Source organism: Myripristis murdjan, chromosome 4 (genome assembly GCF_902150065.1).
Source record: "Myripristis murdjan chromosome 4, fMyrMur1.1, whole genome shotgun sequence".
Lineage (NCBI taxonomy): Eukaryota > Metazoa > Chordata > Actinopteri > Holocentriformes > Holocentridae > Myripristis > Myripristis murdjan.
Window position 1 is genome coordinate 15,177,713 of NC_043983.1, and position 16,777 is coordinate 15,194,489.

General features: G+C 41.3%; 2 protein-coding genes across 2 annotated transcripts; one reads left to right on the top strand and one right to left on the bottom strand.

Annotated features, from left to right (window-relative positions):
- Positions 1 to 128: 128 nt before the first annotated feature.
- Positions 129 to 7,777, bottom strand: mpnd (MPN domain containing). Its single transcript, XM_030049321.1, has 13 exons — positions 7,547 to 7,777; positions 6,723 to 6,925; positions 5,828 to 6,049; positions 5,252 to 5,351; positions 4,932 to 5,010; positions 4,746 to 4,842; positions 4,573 to 4,645; positions 4,379 to 4,455; positions 3,838 to 4,006; positions 3,444 to 3,514; positions 2,702 to 2,791; positions 1,651 to 1,743; positions 129 to 1,436 (listed from the first exon to the last, which is right to left on the bottom strand). The coding sequence occupies exons 1-13, from the start codon at positions 7,548 to 7,550 to the stop codon at positions 1,350 to 1,352; spliced, it is 1,365 nt and encodes a 454-aa protein (XP_029905181.1). The 5' UTR covers positions 7,551 to 7,777; the 3' UTR covers positions 129 to 1,349.
- Positions 7,778 to 8,223: 446 nt separating this feature from the next.
- Positions 8,224 to 16,631, top strand: stap2b (signal transducing adaptor family member 2b). Its single transcript, XM_030049322.1, has 15 exons — positions 8,224 to 8,373; positions 9,000 to 9,191; positions 9,316 to 9,448; positions 10,839 to 10,910; positions 11,048 to 11,167; positions 11,259 to 11,315; positions 11,623 to 11,768; positions 13,044 to 13,175; positions 13,778 to 13,847; positions 14,549 to 14,651; positions 14,819 to 14,911; positions 15,219 to 15,299; positions 15,456 to 15,512; positions 15,616 to 15,771; positions 15,977 to 16,631. Exons 3-15 carry the CDS (start codon positions 9,362 to 9,364, stop codon positions 16,030 to 16,032), a joined length of 1,230 nt encoding a protein of 409 aa, XP_029905182.1. The 5' UTR covers positions 8,224 to 8,373; positions 9,000 to 9,191; positions 9,316 to 9,361; the 3' UTR covers positions 16,033 to 16,631.
- The last annotated feature ends 146 nt before the right edge of the window (positions 16,632 to 16,777 follow it).

Below are 16,777 nucleotides of genomic sequence, written 5' to 3' on the forward strand. Positions count from 1 at the left end.
TCGACTAAATTATATCTGGTGCATTTTATTCACAGAGTCATGGATGTGCAGGATGAATAAGGTACAAAATAAAGGCGTTAATCTAGCAGATTCAAGGGGGGAAAAAATCCAACTATCAAAGTGAACAAGGAATAGACAGTCATGTTTAAATAGTTCCAGTGTGTATATTTTAATGGTTTGTGTGGTTCATGATCAGTCAGCAGGCTTAAGGCATTGCTTTGTTTTCATACTTGTATATCACACAATCCACAGTCATTAATAATAAATACAGTACAGGTAAAGAGGATGCAGATTACTGTCCCAACCAAGAGGACTGGTGTCTCACAAAAACTGGCAGGGAGACAGTAGATGGGCACATTCACAACAGCACACACACATACCTGGTTCAATAAGCTACTAGATAAAACTGAACTTGCTTGGCACAATGGAATCAAATTACTTGTCCCAATTTGCAACCCAGTAATCTGACTGGAGGAAGTCAAAACACTCTCAAAAGTAATGGAAGTAATGATAACAGTTTGAGTCAAGCCTGGCACTGAAAACCTCTGCATACTTTGCTAATGTATAAAGAGCGATAGAAGGCCATAAAGGGAACATCCTGCTCAACCTATTCTAGTTGTTTTGTCTAGGACCTTATGGAAGGAAAACGGTACAGTGTGTGAAATATTTTCAACCATGAAAATGTTGGCATAAATTTTATGCTGATTGAAGAAAATATTCTGATCATTTTAAGTTTTCCCTACCACTGCACCATTGTTTTAATCCATAAAGGCAATTGTAGGACATTCAGTTTTATACGGTACATATGTGGCAATATCTGCCCACACCACGGGACACTGACACAGACAGGCACATAGGTCCACATGTAAGAGGCCACAGTGCATGCACACACACATACACGAGCGTAGTTTGCTGACCCATACAACTACTCTACTCTGAGTCCTTAAAACAATATTTAACTTTGGTAAGACATTTAGTGTCACGTTTCCAGACAGAGAGCAGTTTAATATTGGACATCAGTTGTGTTTTGTCTCAGTGTTTTACCCTTTTCTAATGTTCACATGAGTGGAGGGGACAAAAAGGTAACCACCAGTGGTGAATACACTCTTCAGTGGGCAAATAATGTTTCACAGCAACGTGTGATAAACCATGATAGTGTTTTACCAAAGTAAAATATCACTCAGTCATTAGAGTATTAAAGGCATCTTCACATTACTCAAGCAGTTTTCACACTGTATGTTAATAATGCCAGTCCTGTCAGATCTGTACAAAGGTACGAAAAGGAACAACTTGAAATGGAGCACACAGTCACACACACTCATACACACACATACGTGCAGAGGATCCACTCAGTGCATGTTGCTTAGCTGACTGTAGACATGCTCCAAAATTTGGGAGTAGGCCTGGTCTTTCGGGGCGTGGCCACTCAGAGAGCCCTGAGGAACAAGGTAAAAATAAAGTTAGGGCAGCCTCAGCTGGGGTCACCTGGAGGACGGCGAGTGATGCTGTCAGTCCCAAAACATCCAGGGGTCAAAGGAACATGACTGCATTTATAGCTACGTCAGAGTACAGCCAGATACAAGTCGTAAATGTATTGTAAAGTGAAAATGTTCACTGGCTTGTGCATTTCTGAGCTTCTGCCCCTCCTACCTTGATCTTGTCCATCATGGTTGTATCGGGACACCAATACTGGTTGAACTGGACCAGGTCAGGAGCCGTCCTGTAGTAGTCAACCAACAGCATCTGGGAGGAAATAACAGAGCCACACGTCAATATAAAATAACAAAATGTATCCTGATGTAGATAGAACAGTGTATTAACTCTCAGCAAGAGCTGTTTCAGCAGACTATCCGCTTGGTATTTTCAGGTGAAAATGGTCATCAATCTGTAATTTATGTCAAGGGCTTCTAGGCTCACTGCCAAGTTCACCTGCTCAATTTACTATGGGTAGACAGTCAACAACTTTGGTTAAATTTAGGCTTAATTTAGATAAACAAAAGAAATGGATTGAGCATACACTTAGTAAAGAATTTGAAAGTAAAGGTAAAGATTGGTGTAAGGTCTGTAAGGCATTTCCTACAAATGAAACAACTGTCATTTGTAGGAGTGTGTTTGTCCCCAGCTGACAGCAGGGTTCCCACACATCTTGGAAAACCTGGAAATTTATAGACTAGTTTTCAAGTTCCAGAAAACACCTGGGAAAGTCAAGAACTGGTAAAATGTCATAAATATGAGTGAGATACTGGAAATTGTAAGGTTTGGCTGAGATTACATATTCAAACACTTTCTTCTGCTCGTTTTGCACATTTTTTGCTGCTTATGACCTGTTTCATTTTTTTTGTTTGTTTGCTTTACACATGAACAACATACTGTAGCACGCACAAACAACTTATCGACAACATGTGATTTGAGATGTGAATGTCACACAATTTCAAGCAACTGACACTCTGTCCATTTTGAATCATTCTACAATAACCCTCTGAGAGCAATAGTAATAATAATATGTCCTTGAAAAATCCTAGACGATCATTTCTTGTGACAGTCAACAGACACTCACCTGAGCCTGACTGTAACACACTACTTTATTCTACTTTATGTTTTAGTCGTTTTTTTGTTTTTTTTTTAAATGACTGTTCATGCACTATTGTTACACTTCTCTGATGACTGACTCTACAGCGAGCAGAAAGTAACAGGACGGTACCATCTCATTAAGGACGTCACTGGTGAGAAAGTTGTCCTGTACGTAGGTGACCTCCACTGCCACTGGGATGCCATAGTCATTGGGCCGTTGCTGTGCAAAAAAAAAGAGATGATGCGAGTGAGTCACTGGAAAATAACTGACCTCTGAGATCCTGTTCTTCATGCAACCATGAATCCAGTCTGTAGCTGTACAGTGAGTGCTGTAACCACAGCACTGACACCAAGATATTTGTAAGACTGGACAATTTCTATCTGCTAACCCTTAATTGTCACTGGGGAGACCTCCTCCTTCTCTCCTTCTTCCTTCTCAAATCCATAATTAACTCTTTGGATTTCCCAACATTTGTCAGTGGGAACAAAGAAAGAAGGAGGAGGTCTCCCCGGTGACAATTAAGGGTCAGCGGATAGAAATTGGCCAGTCTTACAAACATCTTGGTGTCTACCTGGACAGAAAGTTAAACTGCAAAAAGAAAAATGATGCTGTATTTACGAAGGCTCAGTCAAGACTATTCTGTTTGAAGATCCTTTGATATCAGCTAGAAGCTTCTTGATGTTTTTTTAATCAGGGAATCTGAGCTAGTGTCCTCCCCTTTGAGGATTAATAAAGCTATCTAATCTAATCTAAACTGATGTCGGTTTAAAGGAAAGCTGCTAAGCTTAACAGAAAGTTCGAGTCACACGGTGCATGAGGTCGAAACACGGTCTCAATGCTACGTAAGAATGTGTTGTGCCTGTGTCCTCACCTCAGGAGGTGGTACTACCCAGAATGGTGTTATTGTCGACGCCACGCCTTGATTGCCATGATAATATGGGCCTGTAAAAGAACAGATGGTTGAAAGCTCAGTGGCCCCAAATATTTTCCTGCCTTGTGGTTAGAGACACAGTCTTTCAAAAACAGAAAACCCAGGTTCACTCCCTGAGCCAGCGAGCAGTCAGCACTGTCAAGACAACAGTGTCCTTGAGCAAGTCACTGAATCCCTGACAGCTCCTGGGCACGTTTTACAACAGACTTAATGTTCTTACCTTTGTGGGAGAGGTAATCAGCGGGAAATCAATAAATTATGTTTTTATTACTGTAGTATTGCCTAGCCCAAGCCCTACTACTCCAGTTCCATGTGTAAAGAGGGAAACACTGACCACAGATGATCCCCAAGCAGGGCTGGAAGCCATTGCTTGAACCCTGCAGCCTCAGCTGGTGGTCCATCTGGGAGTCGATGTCCTGCAGAGACGGCAAAGCCGGACCTCGGGGATGACTGTGGTACCAGCCCACCAAAGACAGCCCACGCATGAACAGGTTCTGACAGATCTGGAACAGAATAAACACAATGAATAGAATCTAGTGTGACCGACCCTGAACCATTCTTCAAAAATTAACAAGATATTCATGCATTGCTTGTACTTTATATAGCACTTTTTTCCTGAACCATCAGATGCAGAGTGGTCACACTAAAATTAAATTTCATTCTAGCACTGCTGACCAGCTTGGAGCAGAACTTAAACTTGATGTGGATGCAAGAATTCTCAAACATCTTTTTAGCCACATCATCACAGATTCAACGCTTGGTTCTTTACTTTCAAGCTCTACGAGGGAGTGGTGCATGCTCTTATGTATTGACAGAACTCCCTTGCAGGTTTTGCCAGTGTCTCCAGGTGTTTGTGTTGTAGATCCATGTCTTACCTCCTCTTCAACAGCAGAAGCAGAGTCTCTGTCTCCTAGTCTGGTTCGACAAGGGAAGGCCCTTAAGACTGTCAGCACTGGAAGACACACACAACTAAATCATCGCTGAGCTTGCGTATGAACTAAGGATTTTATGTGCTATGTCTAAACTATTCAAAATCTTTTCCTGAGCATTTATGTCTGACTACACTCACGCTGTGTGTTGGTATCCCATCGTCCTCCGAGATAGCCCACCACCTCACTGGTGGTCAGGTGACAGTGGAAGTCCTGATGTGGACAAAAAAAAAAAAAAAAAAAACACAGCAGACTCAGTGTCAGAATGTTGTTTGGCAGAGATTTGGCTCATTGACTTTTGGCTGGTGCTCACCATTAGCAGCAGCACATTACTGGACACGGCTACATTGAAAGGCTGGAATCTGTTGATGGCTGAGAAGGCAGACAGCTCCACTAGTGTGTGTTGGTCTCTGAGGATACCAGCAAACGTAAATTACAATATAATTCACTCCAGCCCATAAAAAACAGTGTGGGTCACTATCCAAATAAAGGCCAGTACCTGGCAGCATCCCTGGTGCCCAGGGTGCAGTATCTGACAGGAATCCTCTCTCTGTCGGTTCTCCGTGACACCATGATGTCTGTCCCAACAAAAAAATATGTTATTTTCACATTTCTGTTCCAGTGTTCTAGCTTGCTAAATGTCCAAAATAATAAACTACAGCAGATAAAACAAAGCAGCCAGTTTACTGTCTGTTCAGTGTTTCTTTGCTGAGATTGCTTAGTGAATGAGAATCTAGGAGGCACAGTGAGGTAAATTTTACATAACTCTTTTTGTACAATAGAATAGAATAGAATAGAATAGAATAGAACAGGTGATACCGTGCAATCCAGGCTTGGTGTTCTTGTTCTTCTCATCGGCTTGCACAGCTGTCTTTCCTTCCTCTTCATCCTCATCATCGTCTTCTTCACTAACCAGGCTCTGGCATCACACAAAATAAGAACAATGGAAAGATTTGGGGGGCTGGGATTCAGGTGTTCAAACATTCTTGTGTTTATTATTATTGTTATAATGTTATCTATTTATTCATTTTAAAGGTTGCTCTAACTTCTCCTTTCCTTTGTAACCAGATCTGACTCTAATGAAGCTCTATTTCACAAGTTCTCTTTTTTCATCTGTGCCTGTAATTCATCAATATCCCTCTTTAATAATTAGCTCTTCCTTTGTCCGTCCTCTTCTTCATCTTCCTTTCCTGCATGTCAGCAGACATGTACTACCCAAAAGCCCCGTCTCCACCCTGATGTTTCACAGCTGATATGCTCTAAATATCCCTTTGGAAAGCTTTGGAAATCTACAACCTCCAGCCTATTGTAGATCCCTCTATAAGAATATTTATTTCATCAGAACCAGAAAAACACTAATGCTGGTAAATTCCATGTTCCTTGTGTTGCGCTCACCATGTCAGCACTGGGCTGGTACTTGTGCAGCCAGGTGGTTTTGTACTGGACCAGCTTCTGTCCCCGGTAGCGGACCGAGGCCCAGCCACAGCCAGACTTCTTAGCCGGGTTGACCAGACGCTTGCAGTGTGTTGCCCAGGCACTGGGAGAATTAAAGATCTGGCCCGTCTCCACCCAGCGGATTTTCCCATCGTTCAACAGGTCCCCCACAAATTTCTTACCCTTAGAGAGAGAGGAAGGACAACTGTAAAACAAAAAAAGCAAAAGATACGAGCATTGGTTCACCTCTTAGAACCACTGCCAGGTGCTCGTATTTCATTATCTACATGTGCTTGTAAAGTATTTATATAATCATGAAAAACCTGGGCAAGTCAGGAATTTGAAAACACATTTCCCAGGTCCTAGGAAAGTTATGGATAAATTTTACAATAATATAAAAAAGACATAAAAATCAGACTAAAATAACATAATCTCTGTTAAAGATTAACCAATAAATTAAAAAAAAAAAAAAAAAAAAAAAAAAAAAAAAACAGGCGTTCATGCATCAGTGTGTCTAAGACTTTATATGTACAAGTAAATTCTATCCCCATTTTTGGTCAAACCAGTTATAAACTGTGTTATTTACGCTTGACTTGGAATTTAAAGAAAAAAAAATAGAAAAAAACATATGCAGGTGTATGTCTGTTACCAATCTAGAGATGCTCAGCTTCAGTGGCAACTCAAACTGGTTTCTTTTGGTCATGGAAATTAAGCAAAATTTATGTAGACATCTGGGAAAGGTCAGTAATGTATGAGCCCTGCAAAAGCAGCTTGACTTGGTCGTGGTTTTCGTCAGTGTGATATAACATCATAACACACCAGCTGCAGTACAGCCAGCTGTGGTGTGTGTTACTACCAGGTAGTGTATGGACAGCACCCCGTCCCCCGGCTCCACCAGGGCATCCTTCAGCAGCACTCGCAGGGTAATGCCTCTACGGGTCAGCAGGGAGCCACGGCCAGAGCTGGACCGCAGCTCTGCCTCCTCTCCTCCGCTCAGCTCCTCCTCATCCTCCTCACCTCCATCCTCCACCACCTGTGGAGAGCTGGGTGGCTCTGAGCCTGAGGACACACACACACACACACACACACACACACACACACACACACACACACACACACAGGTATATTAAGGTGTTGCAAAGACGGGACATTACAGAGATGGCATCTACAATTGTATTTATTAATCTTTATAATGACAACTAAACCACAACCTTGACATGATGAGATGCATGCAGTGCCATTTCCACATCACCCTTCTGTTAAAGGTCATGTTATTCAAGGGTCAAGCACTTCAGTACCAGCCAAACACTGGACTTTCATTAAAACATTTACATGTGATATTAAAGTTATATCAAGAGGAAGCCCATTGTGAATGACCATTATTTCCATAATAATTTGGTAAAGTCTTTAATGGACGCTCCTCTGTAATGGCAGCCACCGTCATTCATAATCGCCGCATTATAAACATAATCCTACCTTGGTGAAAGAAATCTCAAGGGGCCAAAATAGGCAAAAGATCATCTAAATTGGCATTTCAGTGTTTGCCGCTTAGCTATCACACGCGGTTGGCCTTTGTTTTCACGTCCCATTAGGCATGGCTGTCTCCGCAAGAACAGGCCTGGTACCCACTGTTAATTTTACTCAGAATTACAATTAAAACCCCTGCTTCATTATTCTCACCCATATCTCTGAAAGCGTCGGAGAGCGCCTTTAAATCCAACTCGGTCAAAAGCTGTTCCTTTTCGGGGCACTTTAAGGCTACCGGGGTGAGCTCACGGCAGATTTCACAGATACACTTCGCCACACTAGCTCCAGCTATTATTCAAAAACATAAAATGAAGGCGTCTGTGTCTCTGCAGTGTAGTTTCCTTGTTGTGTTGCTTTAATGTCAATTCCCCTCCCCTTTCTTTCTCCCTCTCTCCCCGTCCTTGTCACTCTCCCTGTGTTCTTCTGAGCGGCTCTGTCTGACTCCCTGCCATGCCCGTCTCTCTGCCATTATTCACACGCTCATTAGCCATAAAATCACACGAAAATTAACAAACAAGCGGCTGGTGTGGGCTTATGGAAGATCACCTGGTGATACTGAGAAAGATAGCCGGTGTACATTAATTTTTGTTTCCTCCGGAAAGATAAAGAGTCGGTCGCGTTTTGCCAGCCCTGTGCGCTTGAACCATCCGCTGCCTGGTGCTTGAGGCAGGTTAAAACACAAAGCACAGCCCACACAGGGGGCTTCCTGTGTAGACAAACACTGTAAATGCTCTGGGACAAGTGATTAAGTTATTCGGGGTGACATGCATGTCCTTGTCCCATACTTGAGTGTGTCTTATTGTGTCTTTCCTCGCTACCCCGCGATGTTCTTCTTTATCTCCGAGGAGAAGCAAATTAGCGGGACACAGCCTGCGGAGGGCAGCAAACCACCAGCGTTTGTCCTGGCTCCAAGCTGCCAGCCCGGCCTGGGAATACAAGTCTAGTAGTGTGAAGTTTCATTACAGGCAGCTGATGAGCAGGTTAGTCGATACTATGGAGCCAGGTGGATTTTACACGGTGTAAAGTAGTCTATTTGGCCATCTTATATATTCATTTTGAAAAGACTGGTACCGACATAAGGACAATAACAACAACAGTAACGAGAAACAAAGGTGAATATAGGATAATTCTGCACCTGCCTGGAACAGCGGCAAATGAAAATTTGTTTTTGAGCTAAATCTGACTCAAAACCTGTTTTGCCTAAAGAATGTAGGCTACATGGTCCCCGATGAAATTCACTTAATCAAATAAGATAATCAAATTTTCCAGTCATGATCTAAATCAAGACTTAAACACAAACTAAAGTTTAGTGGCATGTAGTGAGTTCTATTTTACAAACAGCTCTAACCCACATGTTGGCTACATCAGAATATACTGAGAGAAAGCCTGTTTTCAAAAATGCAGTGTAGCCGTACATTCATTCCAAAAGTAGGCTATTATGAGTGGCAAAGTGCACAAGCTGTAAGCCTGTTGTCAGAAGCAAATGGAGAGAGAAAGTAGCTATTCACATTTTTTCAAAATGTAGTATTTCATATCAGTCGCCTACACATGCACAGCTCGAAACGTTTTAGATATTCTAATAGCTCAAAACCATCTTCTGCAATAGGTTTGACTTGGGGCTGATCCAAAACAAAAGGTGATTTCCGCGAGCCGATATAATAAGTGTGGATTTCCTTCGTTGCGAAATGCAGAGCCTCTACGTCAAGAGGCTCACCTGCAAGACCCGCCCACTCAACGAGCCCACCAATCAGCGAAGGCGGCGCTGCAGGTGACCTCCCGTCGCCGTGTTGAAAGACAGGTGACAGTTTCAGTCCAGTGTAGCAAAGCCCGCAAGTCAGTATCACGGAACATCCTGACACGGAAGCTTCTGTCAAATTCCAGCGTCTGAATCAGCGCATATAATTTAATTAATTTCCTTTAAGTGTCCATCCAGTGGTGGAGTTGTCCCTGTCCCACATCTGACTCAGGATGGCCGCGCGACCAGGGCGGAAGAGGACCGAGCTCTCACACTGCTATTACGAGGGATTCCTGGAAAAGAGGTCATTCAAAGACAAGGTAGCCCATCTGACAGCTTACAGTGTTTGTTTTGTTGTTATTTATTATTGACAACATGGTCAGATGTTCATTGACTACTCGCTATTTCATTAGATACCAAGTTTTTGTGTGGCTTATTCCTTTACATGAAGATATAACACATGTCTTTAGATATACCAAATTCTCAAATTCCCTAGAAAATATTAAAAAATCTAAAAAGATTGTTTTATTTATTTATTTATTTATTTTTAATTTACTTGAGACAGTCTTCTTAAATTTAAAACTGGGTTGTTTTTGATGGTGGTGTTGGAGGGGGGGTACGCTATTTCCACTTGACTGACTGGCATCTAGTTTATGTGTGGAGGATGCCAGGCCACCTTGCACTGAGATTTCAATAACCCTGGTGTGTTTCATTATGTACGCTGACATTCAAAACATACTTTAAGAATACATAAGATTGCACTACGTGGTGTGCATGTGGCCATGCTTGATTTGTCTGTGTCACAAAGGGCATCAATATTGTTCCGTATGGGAAAAGGTTTATTTTGTGTCCATATATCTACAGTTGCCCGTTCTTATCAATGCATTAGTAGAGAGTAATGGAAATTAATTGCTTGGATAAATGTTTATAAGCCTGTGCAGCAGACTGTTTGCATACTTGGCTTTGCTAGTTAAATGCTTAACTCAGAAATCTGAAGTGTAAAGAGTGCCACCCTTGACTGAGATAAGACTTGTTTTCCATGGGCGGTGTGACGTGACTTGATGCATAGTTCCGGGTAAGTAAGAGGCTGTTGGACTTTGATTTTCCAGTGGAAGGCAGCAACAGCATCACTTGTTTTTTTCTCCAACTGGTTTGACTGCTTTTTTTGCCCGAGGTGCCGTTAAGATTAAAACAGGTTGTGAACAGACAGAAATCAACCTGTGAAGGCTCAAGCAGGCAATAGACACCACATAGACTCACTTTCTGATATGATTTTACCTCCTTACCTTTTATTCAAGTTATTGATCTATTTCAACTCTATATTTTGATGTCAGAGCCTATGTTCTTAATACAGCTTTAAGAGTGGTGGTTCAACATTCACAACATATCTTATAACACCCAGAAAGGCAATAAAGATGATTCCCTGCAGGTTAAAATCTGTCTAGTCAGTTCAGCCAAAAAAATCACTAACACTGCCTGTTTGGGTTTTCCCCTACTTTCTAATCAATGGTTAACAAACTCGTCACTCATTGCCTTTTACAGGATTTCTTTATCTCAGGACTTGCATCATTGCATTATTACACAAATTCACTTGTACATTTCCTGGTTACACACACTCATACACTCTTTATCATTTTATTACCACAAATTAAATTTATCATGTTGTTTCTCTCCCTCTCTGTGTGTCTGTGTGTGTATGTGTGTGTACAGGCATCTCGGAAACTGTGGACCTGCCTGTGTGGAAACACTCTTTTCTTTTTCAACAGCAACAAAGACTCCAACGTAAGTTCACTTGTGAAGGATGAAGTTAAGAAAAGGGATGGGTTTGGACGTTTTGACTAATTAAATTTCATCTTGATAAGGCCAAACTTTGAAAATGTGATGTCTGATGCTGCGTGTGTGTGTGTGTGTTTCAACAGTACATAGAGAAGTTAGACCTCAGTGGCTTCATCTCGATAACAGATGACAACAGCTGGGACCATAAAGTAGGTGTAGCCAGACTCAGCCTTCGACTGAAAGACGGAGAATTCAATTTCACTGTAAGCGAATATTTTACAAAGTATAAACCATTACTCACTTGTGAAAAATGAACCGTATTAATATTTTTTCTCTTCTCATTCCTTATCACAGGCCCCTACCGCTGAGGCTCGTGAGCTTTGGAAGGCGTATATCCACTCTGTGGCTGAGGTCAGTGACTGTGATGTTTAATATCCATGATGAACTTTTTAAAACACAATTATCATCTCAGGTTTTGTGCCTTTGCAATTAAACAATAGTAAAATATCAAAATGCGTATAGCATGATAGCTTGTAGGGACTACACTCGCAAATTATTAATGGTTTCAACAGAGTATGATGCAGTTAACATCAGCACAAATGAAGATAACCACATTTTACATTTGCAAAGGTGCATTTAAAACAATAATCACTCAGTTGTGCCAAAGAATTGGGGCTTTTTTATGGCCATGGTGAATTCTGCCTGTGTCTCCCTCCAGTTGTCAGTACCCTCCTCCTGCAACCTGCTGCCTGGTCAGATCCACGTGCTAAAAGAGACCATAAAGAGAGAAGGGACAAGAAGACAGACGCTCTCTCCACCTGCTGACTCCAGCCTCTACGTGACCCTCAAACCAGACATGCCAGCGTGAGTACACCCTAGTCAGACAGGACCTTTGTGAGTTTTGGTTGAAACTTTTCTCTTCTTGTTGTGACATACATACAAACCCAGAAATGTACGTATTATCAAGTTTGACTTGATACATTGTGTATCAAGTTAATGCCACGGGTTAAGATCCTGTCTTAGTAACCACAAACACTAAACTGCACTACACTTATTTCCGGTATAGGGTGTCATGCATGGTAAAGAGAGGGCAACCCTTGGCCTGCTTTTCTCCTCAGTCTTCATCTATTTGCATGGTCCTCCTTGTCAGGATTATCTATAAATACAGTACCTGGTTACACCAATATGCAGATGACAACCAGCTCTATCTGTCTCCAGTCCCTGATGACTACAAATCTGTTGACCTCATTTTCAACTGTATCAATAGCAATTTTTGAATGTTGCCGAATTTTCTCCAGCTCAATAGACACAAAACTGAAATTCTTGCTGTTGGCCCTCAGAGGCAAAAGTTTACTCACTTACGTACACCATCTCTCCACCAATACCAAAATCCAAGTCACAAATGTAGCTGTCATCTTTTGCAGTGACATTGCTTTTTAGTAATAGTAGTAGTTATTCAAAAGCACCTACTTTCATCTTCGCAATGTCTCTAAAGTTTGTGCTAAGTTGATTGTTAGAAACTCATCCATGCATTTGGTACATCTTGGCCTTACTACTGTTACACCTCCAGCACGCCATGAACTGATCTATAAATAGCACAAATTGCTGCCACTCATGCTGTGACTTGAACTGAAGCCAGAGACCACATCACACATCACACCAGCTTTCAAGTCTCTTCAGTGGAGTTAACCTTAAATTACTCTTGCTATATAAATACCTATATTTATATGGTATTTATATAGCATTTATATGGTATATTAATACCTTAACATCCGTGCAACTTTTTATGTTTCTACTACGAGTGTAACATACAGTACGTTCTGGCCCTGAGTCTCAGATCCTCACACAGCAACCTGTTAGCCCTGCCTAACACACGTTTAAAAAGTCTGCTTTTAGATATTGTGGTCCCGAGGTCTGGAACTTTCTGTCTGAACACGCTTGTTTTGTTGTTGTTGTTGTTTTTTTTAAGTATCTTAATACTGCTTTAATATATTTATTTCTTTGGTTGATTTAATTTTTCCTTTATTCTTCACTGGGAGGCCTCCTGAATTACATGTAATGAATGATAATGTGCTATATAATCAGGTTTCCTGCAGTTTTTCCATCTTTCCCATCACCACCTTTGCTGTCATCCTGCAGGTGTTACTACCCAGTGTCCCGTATAGAAGCAGAGGTTATGTTGGAGAAATATGCTGACAAAGGAAACCTCCTGCTGAGGCCCGGCTCCACTGGAAACTCCTTCGCTGTCACTACCAGACAGGACCTTAATGGGTACGTGCACACAAAATACAAACATCCCTGTCACATGACTCAATAACATATGTTGGTCACATCCACCTCTATACAATATAATCCAATTTTCCAAAAACGGGATTCAGTTTTATTCTGATCACAGTGAAAGAGCTCTGCTGGGTCTGGAATATGGAGTGCATTTTCTCATAAATTTGGAATCCCTTGGACAGCGGGGAAATTGTAGTAACAACAACAGTACAGATTTGTAGTTGATGTACGTGGTTCTTGGTTGAAGCCGTGTCCTCTAAGTTGTTGGAAATATCCTGATCAAAAAGGCACATATGACCACTGGCTTGGGTGACATATATGTGATGTTAGCCATATTATGCTAAGCCCCTGTCAATCACCAGGTTTTAATTTCATTTCTATGATGATCTCTTGAATTCAGAGGGGCCATATGTTGGCTAAGAATCACTGTTTCACCACTGTTAGTCTGCAGAACCAGCATCAGTGAGAAAACTATTTATGGTGGTTTACTTTGACAGTACCCATTAGGTGACACAATTGCAATACTAATCCACTTTTATTTTGTTGATTTGTTCATTTATGTCCTTTCCTTTTTGTCTGTCTTCCTCCATCAGACCTATAGTGAGACACTACCTTGTGAATCGCAAGCATGATGGGGGCTTTACCATCGATGTGGAAAATCCTGTGAGTATTAAAGAGACAAGTTCAAAGCTTGTTCAATATTTTTGTGCCACAGTAGTCGAGACTGTTTACTTGCCACACTGCTCTCTGCAACTGAATTAAAACGACCAGTAAGTTAAGAGGAACACTTTGTAGTCCTGGGTTAATATTGCGGAAGTCAAGAACTACCTCATCATAAGACCACAGTTCAAGTCCACTGCTTTTTGGCCACCTCACACAGCATAACATATATTTAACATGAGAAACCTCAATTTTGATTAAAAGAGGTCAAGTAATCCATCACCGCTGCATACATCAGACAAGAAAGTAAAATTATATTATTGAAGCAGCTGAAGTTTTTGTTAATGTTTAGGTGAGAGAGAACAAGGGCAACACAAATATCACTGATTAAACACAGGAAGGCAATAAACCATAATATGTATGCTTTCCTGTTGTATGTTCAGTCACCATAGTAATATTATTCCTAATATTATTATATTATGAAGCTGATGGTTAAGAATTTCAGCTTCAGCAATTCATTTCTTTATATGTCAAAACTTGAGTTTTATTCTTAAAGTTTTATTTTAATTTTGTGGCTGTAGTGGCTGATCGCATCTCATCTCCTGTGCTGGTTTAAATTACAGAGATTTAAAATAGCTCTTTATGTGCATCACTTTTTGTTTTCTGTTTGATTAAATTGTTAAAAGCAGTTGTCTTGTGTGCAGATCCCCTGCGCTACACTGCATGACGTGATCAACTACTTAGTGGAAAAAACCAGTGGAACTCTGATTCCTCTCATCATGGAGAACGCGTATGACAGCAACATCTGTACGAAACACTTTCAGCTCATTTTCTCCGTCTTTCCCACTTTCTTTTGTCTCCTTTTTGTCTCAAATACTCACTCATTTCCTTCTTAACAATAATGCTATATAATTACATAGATAGTCTCTTATTTTGTGACTAATACAAGCCATTCGAATCTCTACTCCCTACAGTATTTATTCATTCCAATGAAGAAAATGGAGAGAAAAGTGTTCAGTGTGCCCTATCAAACCCTGTCCTTTCTCAGACATTACCTCCTAAACCAGGTACTTTGCCCAGGAACACACACACACACACACACACACACACACACAAACACGCACCCACTAAAATACTTGAACTGTTCGTCAAACCAGTTTGTTTTGACACAAGGAATGCTATCTTTTAAGTCACACAAATATTTGTCAGCTTCAATGACTGCAAGTAGAAATTCCTCCTCCTGCATCTGCTTTGGATGTTGTTGAATGTCAAATGTTAGCCTTCCTTTGTTATTCATGTATTGAAGTACCTTGCTCCCTGGATATTTCTTATATGACCCACATAATAATGATTAAACATTATCTCTCACTGTAGCTCCAAGAAAGCTTATTCCGTTTTCTAAAGCAGAGCCAGAGCCAGACACAGGAGAGTGTCTGTATATGAATGAAGATGCATGTAAGTACCACACGACTGCAGCCACCCTCTGCACGCATCAGTCCATCCATCATCACTCTTGCCATTCACCCATTTACTCACAAGCAAACATAAACAACAGGTGTGACTGCATTTTTTCCATGGCTGCAGCTTACTCTTACGTCTGTGTTCAAACAGTGCAAGACATAATGAAAGAAGAGGCTGAGCGGCTTTCATCGTGCACAGATCTGCCAAGTGAGTTGCTGAGCCCCTGCGTACCCACTCAACTGTTTTTCTTTGTGTGTATCTACCTATCTGTCTTATACATACACACTCATTTATCTGTCATGTTTTTCAGAACCTGACAAGCCAAGTCTAAGGCAAGCACTGATGCCTCCTACTCGTACTGCTGCTCCTCGCTCTTTCCCCGCCTCCTCCTCCACCACAGACAACCCCAGCGGGAAGACGAGGGCTTACTCTCTGCCTTCAGTCCAGCCTGACCATCGTGTACAATGTAAGTCCTCACTTTGGAGAGGCAGGACTTCACCGCCTCGTTGATTTGATGCTGGCAGTGAGGCTTCACTCCCTTCAGAGCACCACTATGCCTGAGACAGAGAAATGCAGCACCTATAATAATCTGTCTTTTGTTATTATCTGTCCTGTTTTAGAAACTTGTCATTTCTTTGTCGTAGTTTGACACAATCTTGTCTCACCCTCAGCAATATCAGAGGAGCTCAAAGTGAAATTTGAAAAGATTCGGAAGCTTCAAGAGTGACCTCTGCTGGTGGAAACATGACCAAGCCGTCATTAGTAAGGATCTGCCACAGCGACGGCCTCCCGACAGTTCAGAGCCACTCCCATCGGTCCCTTCCGGCCAGCCTTGAAGGATGAGCACGGAATCAAAAATGCTGTCACTTTGTGAATACTGCTGGTCTCTGTGAGGCTAAGACCTGGGATGGGAATCTGTGGGTACCTCTGGGTGAACTGGGGTGGAGATGCTCTCCAGTCTCTGCCTTCACTACATCATGGCTGATTCTGCTCCTGGCTGTGTGCCAGCTGTCGGTGAAACCTCTCAGAAGATAAACATGTTATTGATTTGTCCTCCTAGTAAAGTCAGTGGCAAATTAACTGTGTGCAAATAAGGTTGTACATGTCACATTACCTTCACCATGTTTCTCCTGTAGATTTTGCACTGCGACCTTTACAACAGTTTTTTTTTAAATTCAGTTGTACCATATTATCTATATTTTTTTATTATCATTGGCCGTTGTGTAAAAAAAAACTTTCACTTTTGTAAAGATAAATTTGTCTTGCCTTTGTATTTGTAACTGTAGTCAATACATTACTGCCTCTCTATACTATATACCTGAATTATAGAAATCACAGGGATTAGAGTTGGCTTTCAGCTGTATATATATAGATATGAAACACAAGAAATCAAAGAAAACTGTATTTGGTCAAAAACGCTGTCTAATAATATTTATTTTCAGCCAGCTACTCTCCGATGTTATGACACCCTT

What these genes read in the sequence shown, in the direction of transcription:
- mpnd (XM_030049321.1), bottom strand. An exon ending in GTAATGTGCTGCTGCTAATG is followed by an intron (nt 4,646 to 4,745) that starts GTGAGCACCAGC and finishes TGTCCACATCAG; the next exon opens with GACTTCCACTGTCACCTGAC. An exon ending in GGGTAGTACCACCTCCTGAG is followed by an intron (nt 2,792 to 3,443) that starts GTGAGGACACAG and finishes TTTTTTGCACAG; the next exon opens with CAACGGCCCAATGACTATGG.
- stap2b (XM_030049322.1), top strand. Translation starts at nt 9,362, where the DNA reads ATGGCCGCGCGACCAGGGCGGAAGAGGACCGAGCTCTCACACTGCTAT. An exon ending in ATATCCACTCTGTGGCTGAG is followed by an intron (nt 11,316 to 11,622) that starts GTCAGTGACTGT and finishes GTCTCCCTCCAG; the next exon opens with TTGTCAGTACCCTCCTCCTG. An exon ending in CGCGTATGACAGCAACATCT is followed by an intron (nt 14,652 to 14,818) that starts GTACGAAACACT and finishes TACTCCCTACAG; the next exon opens with TATTTATTCATTCCAATGAA.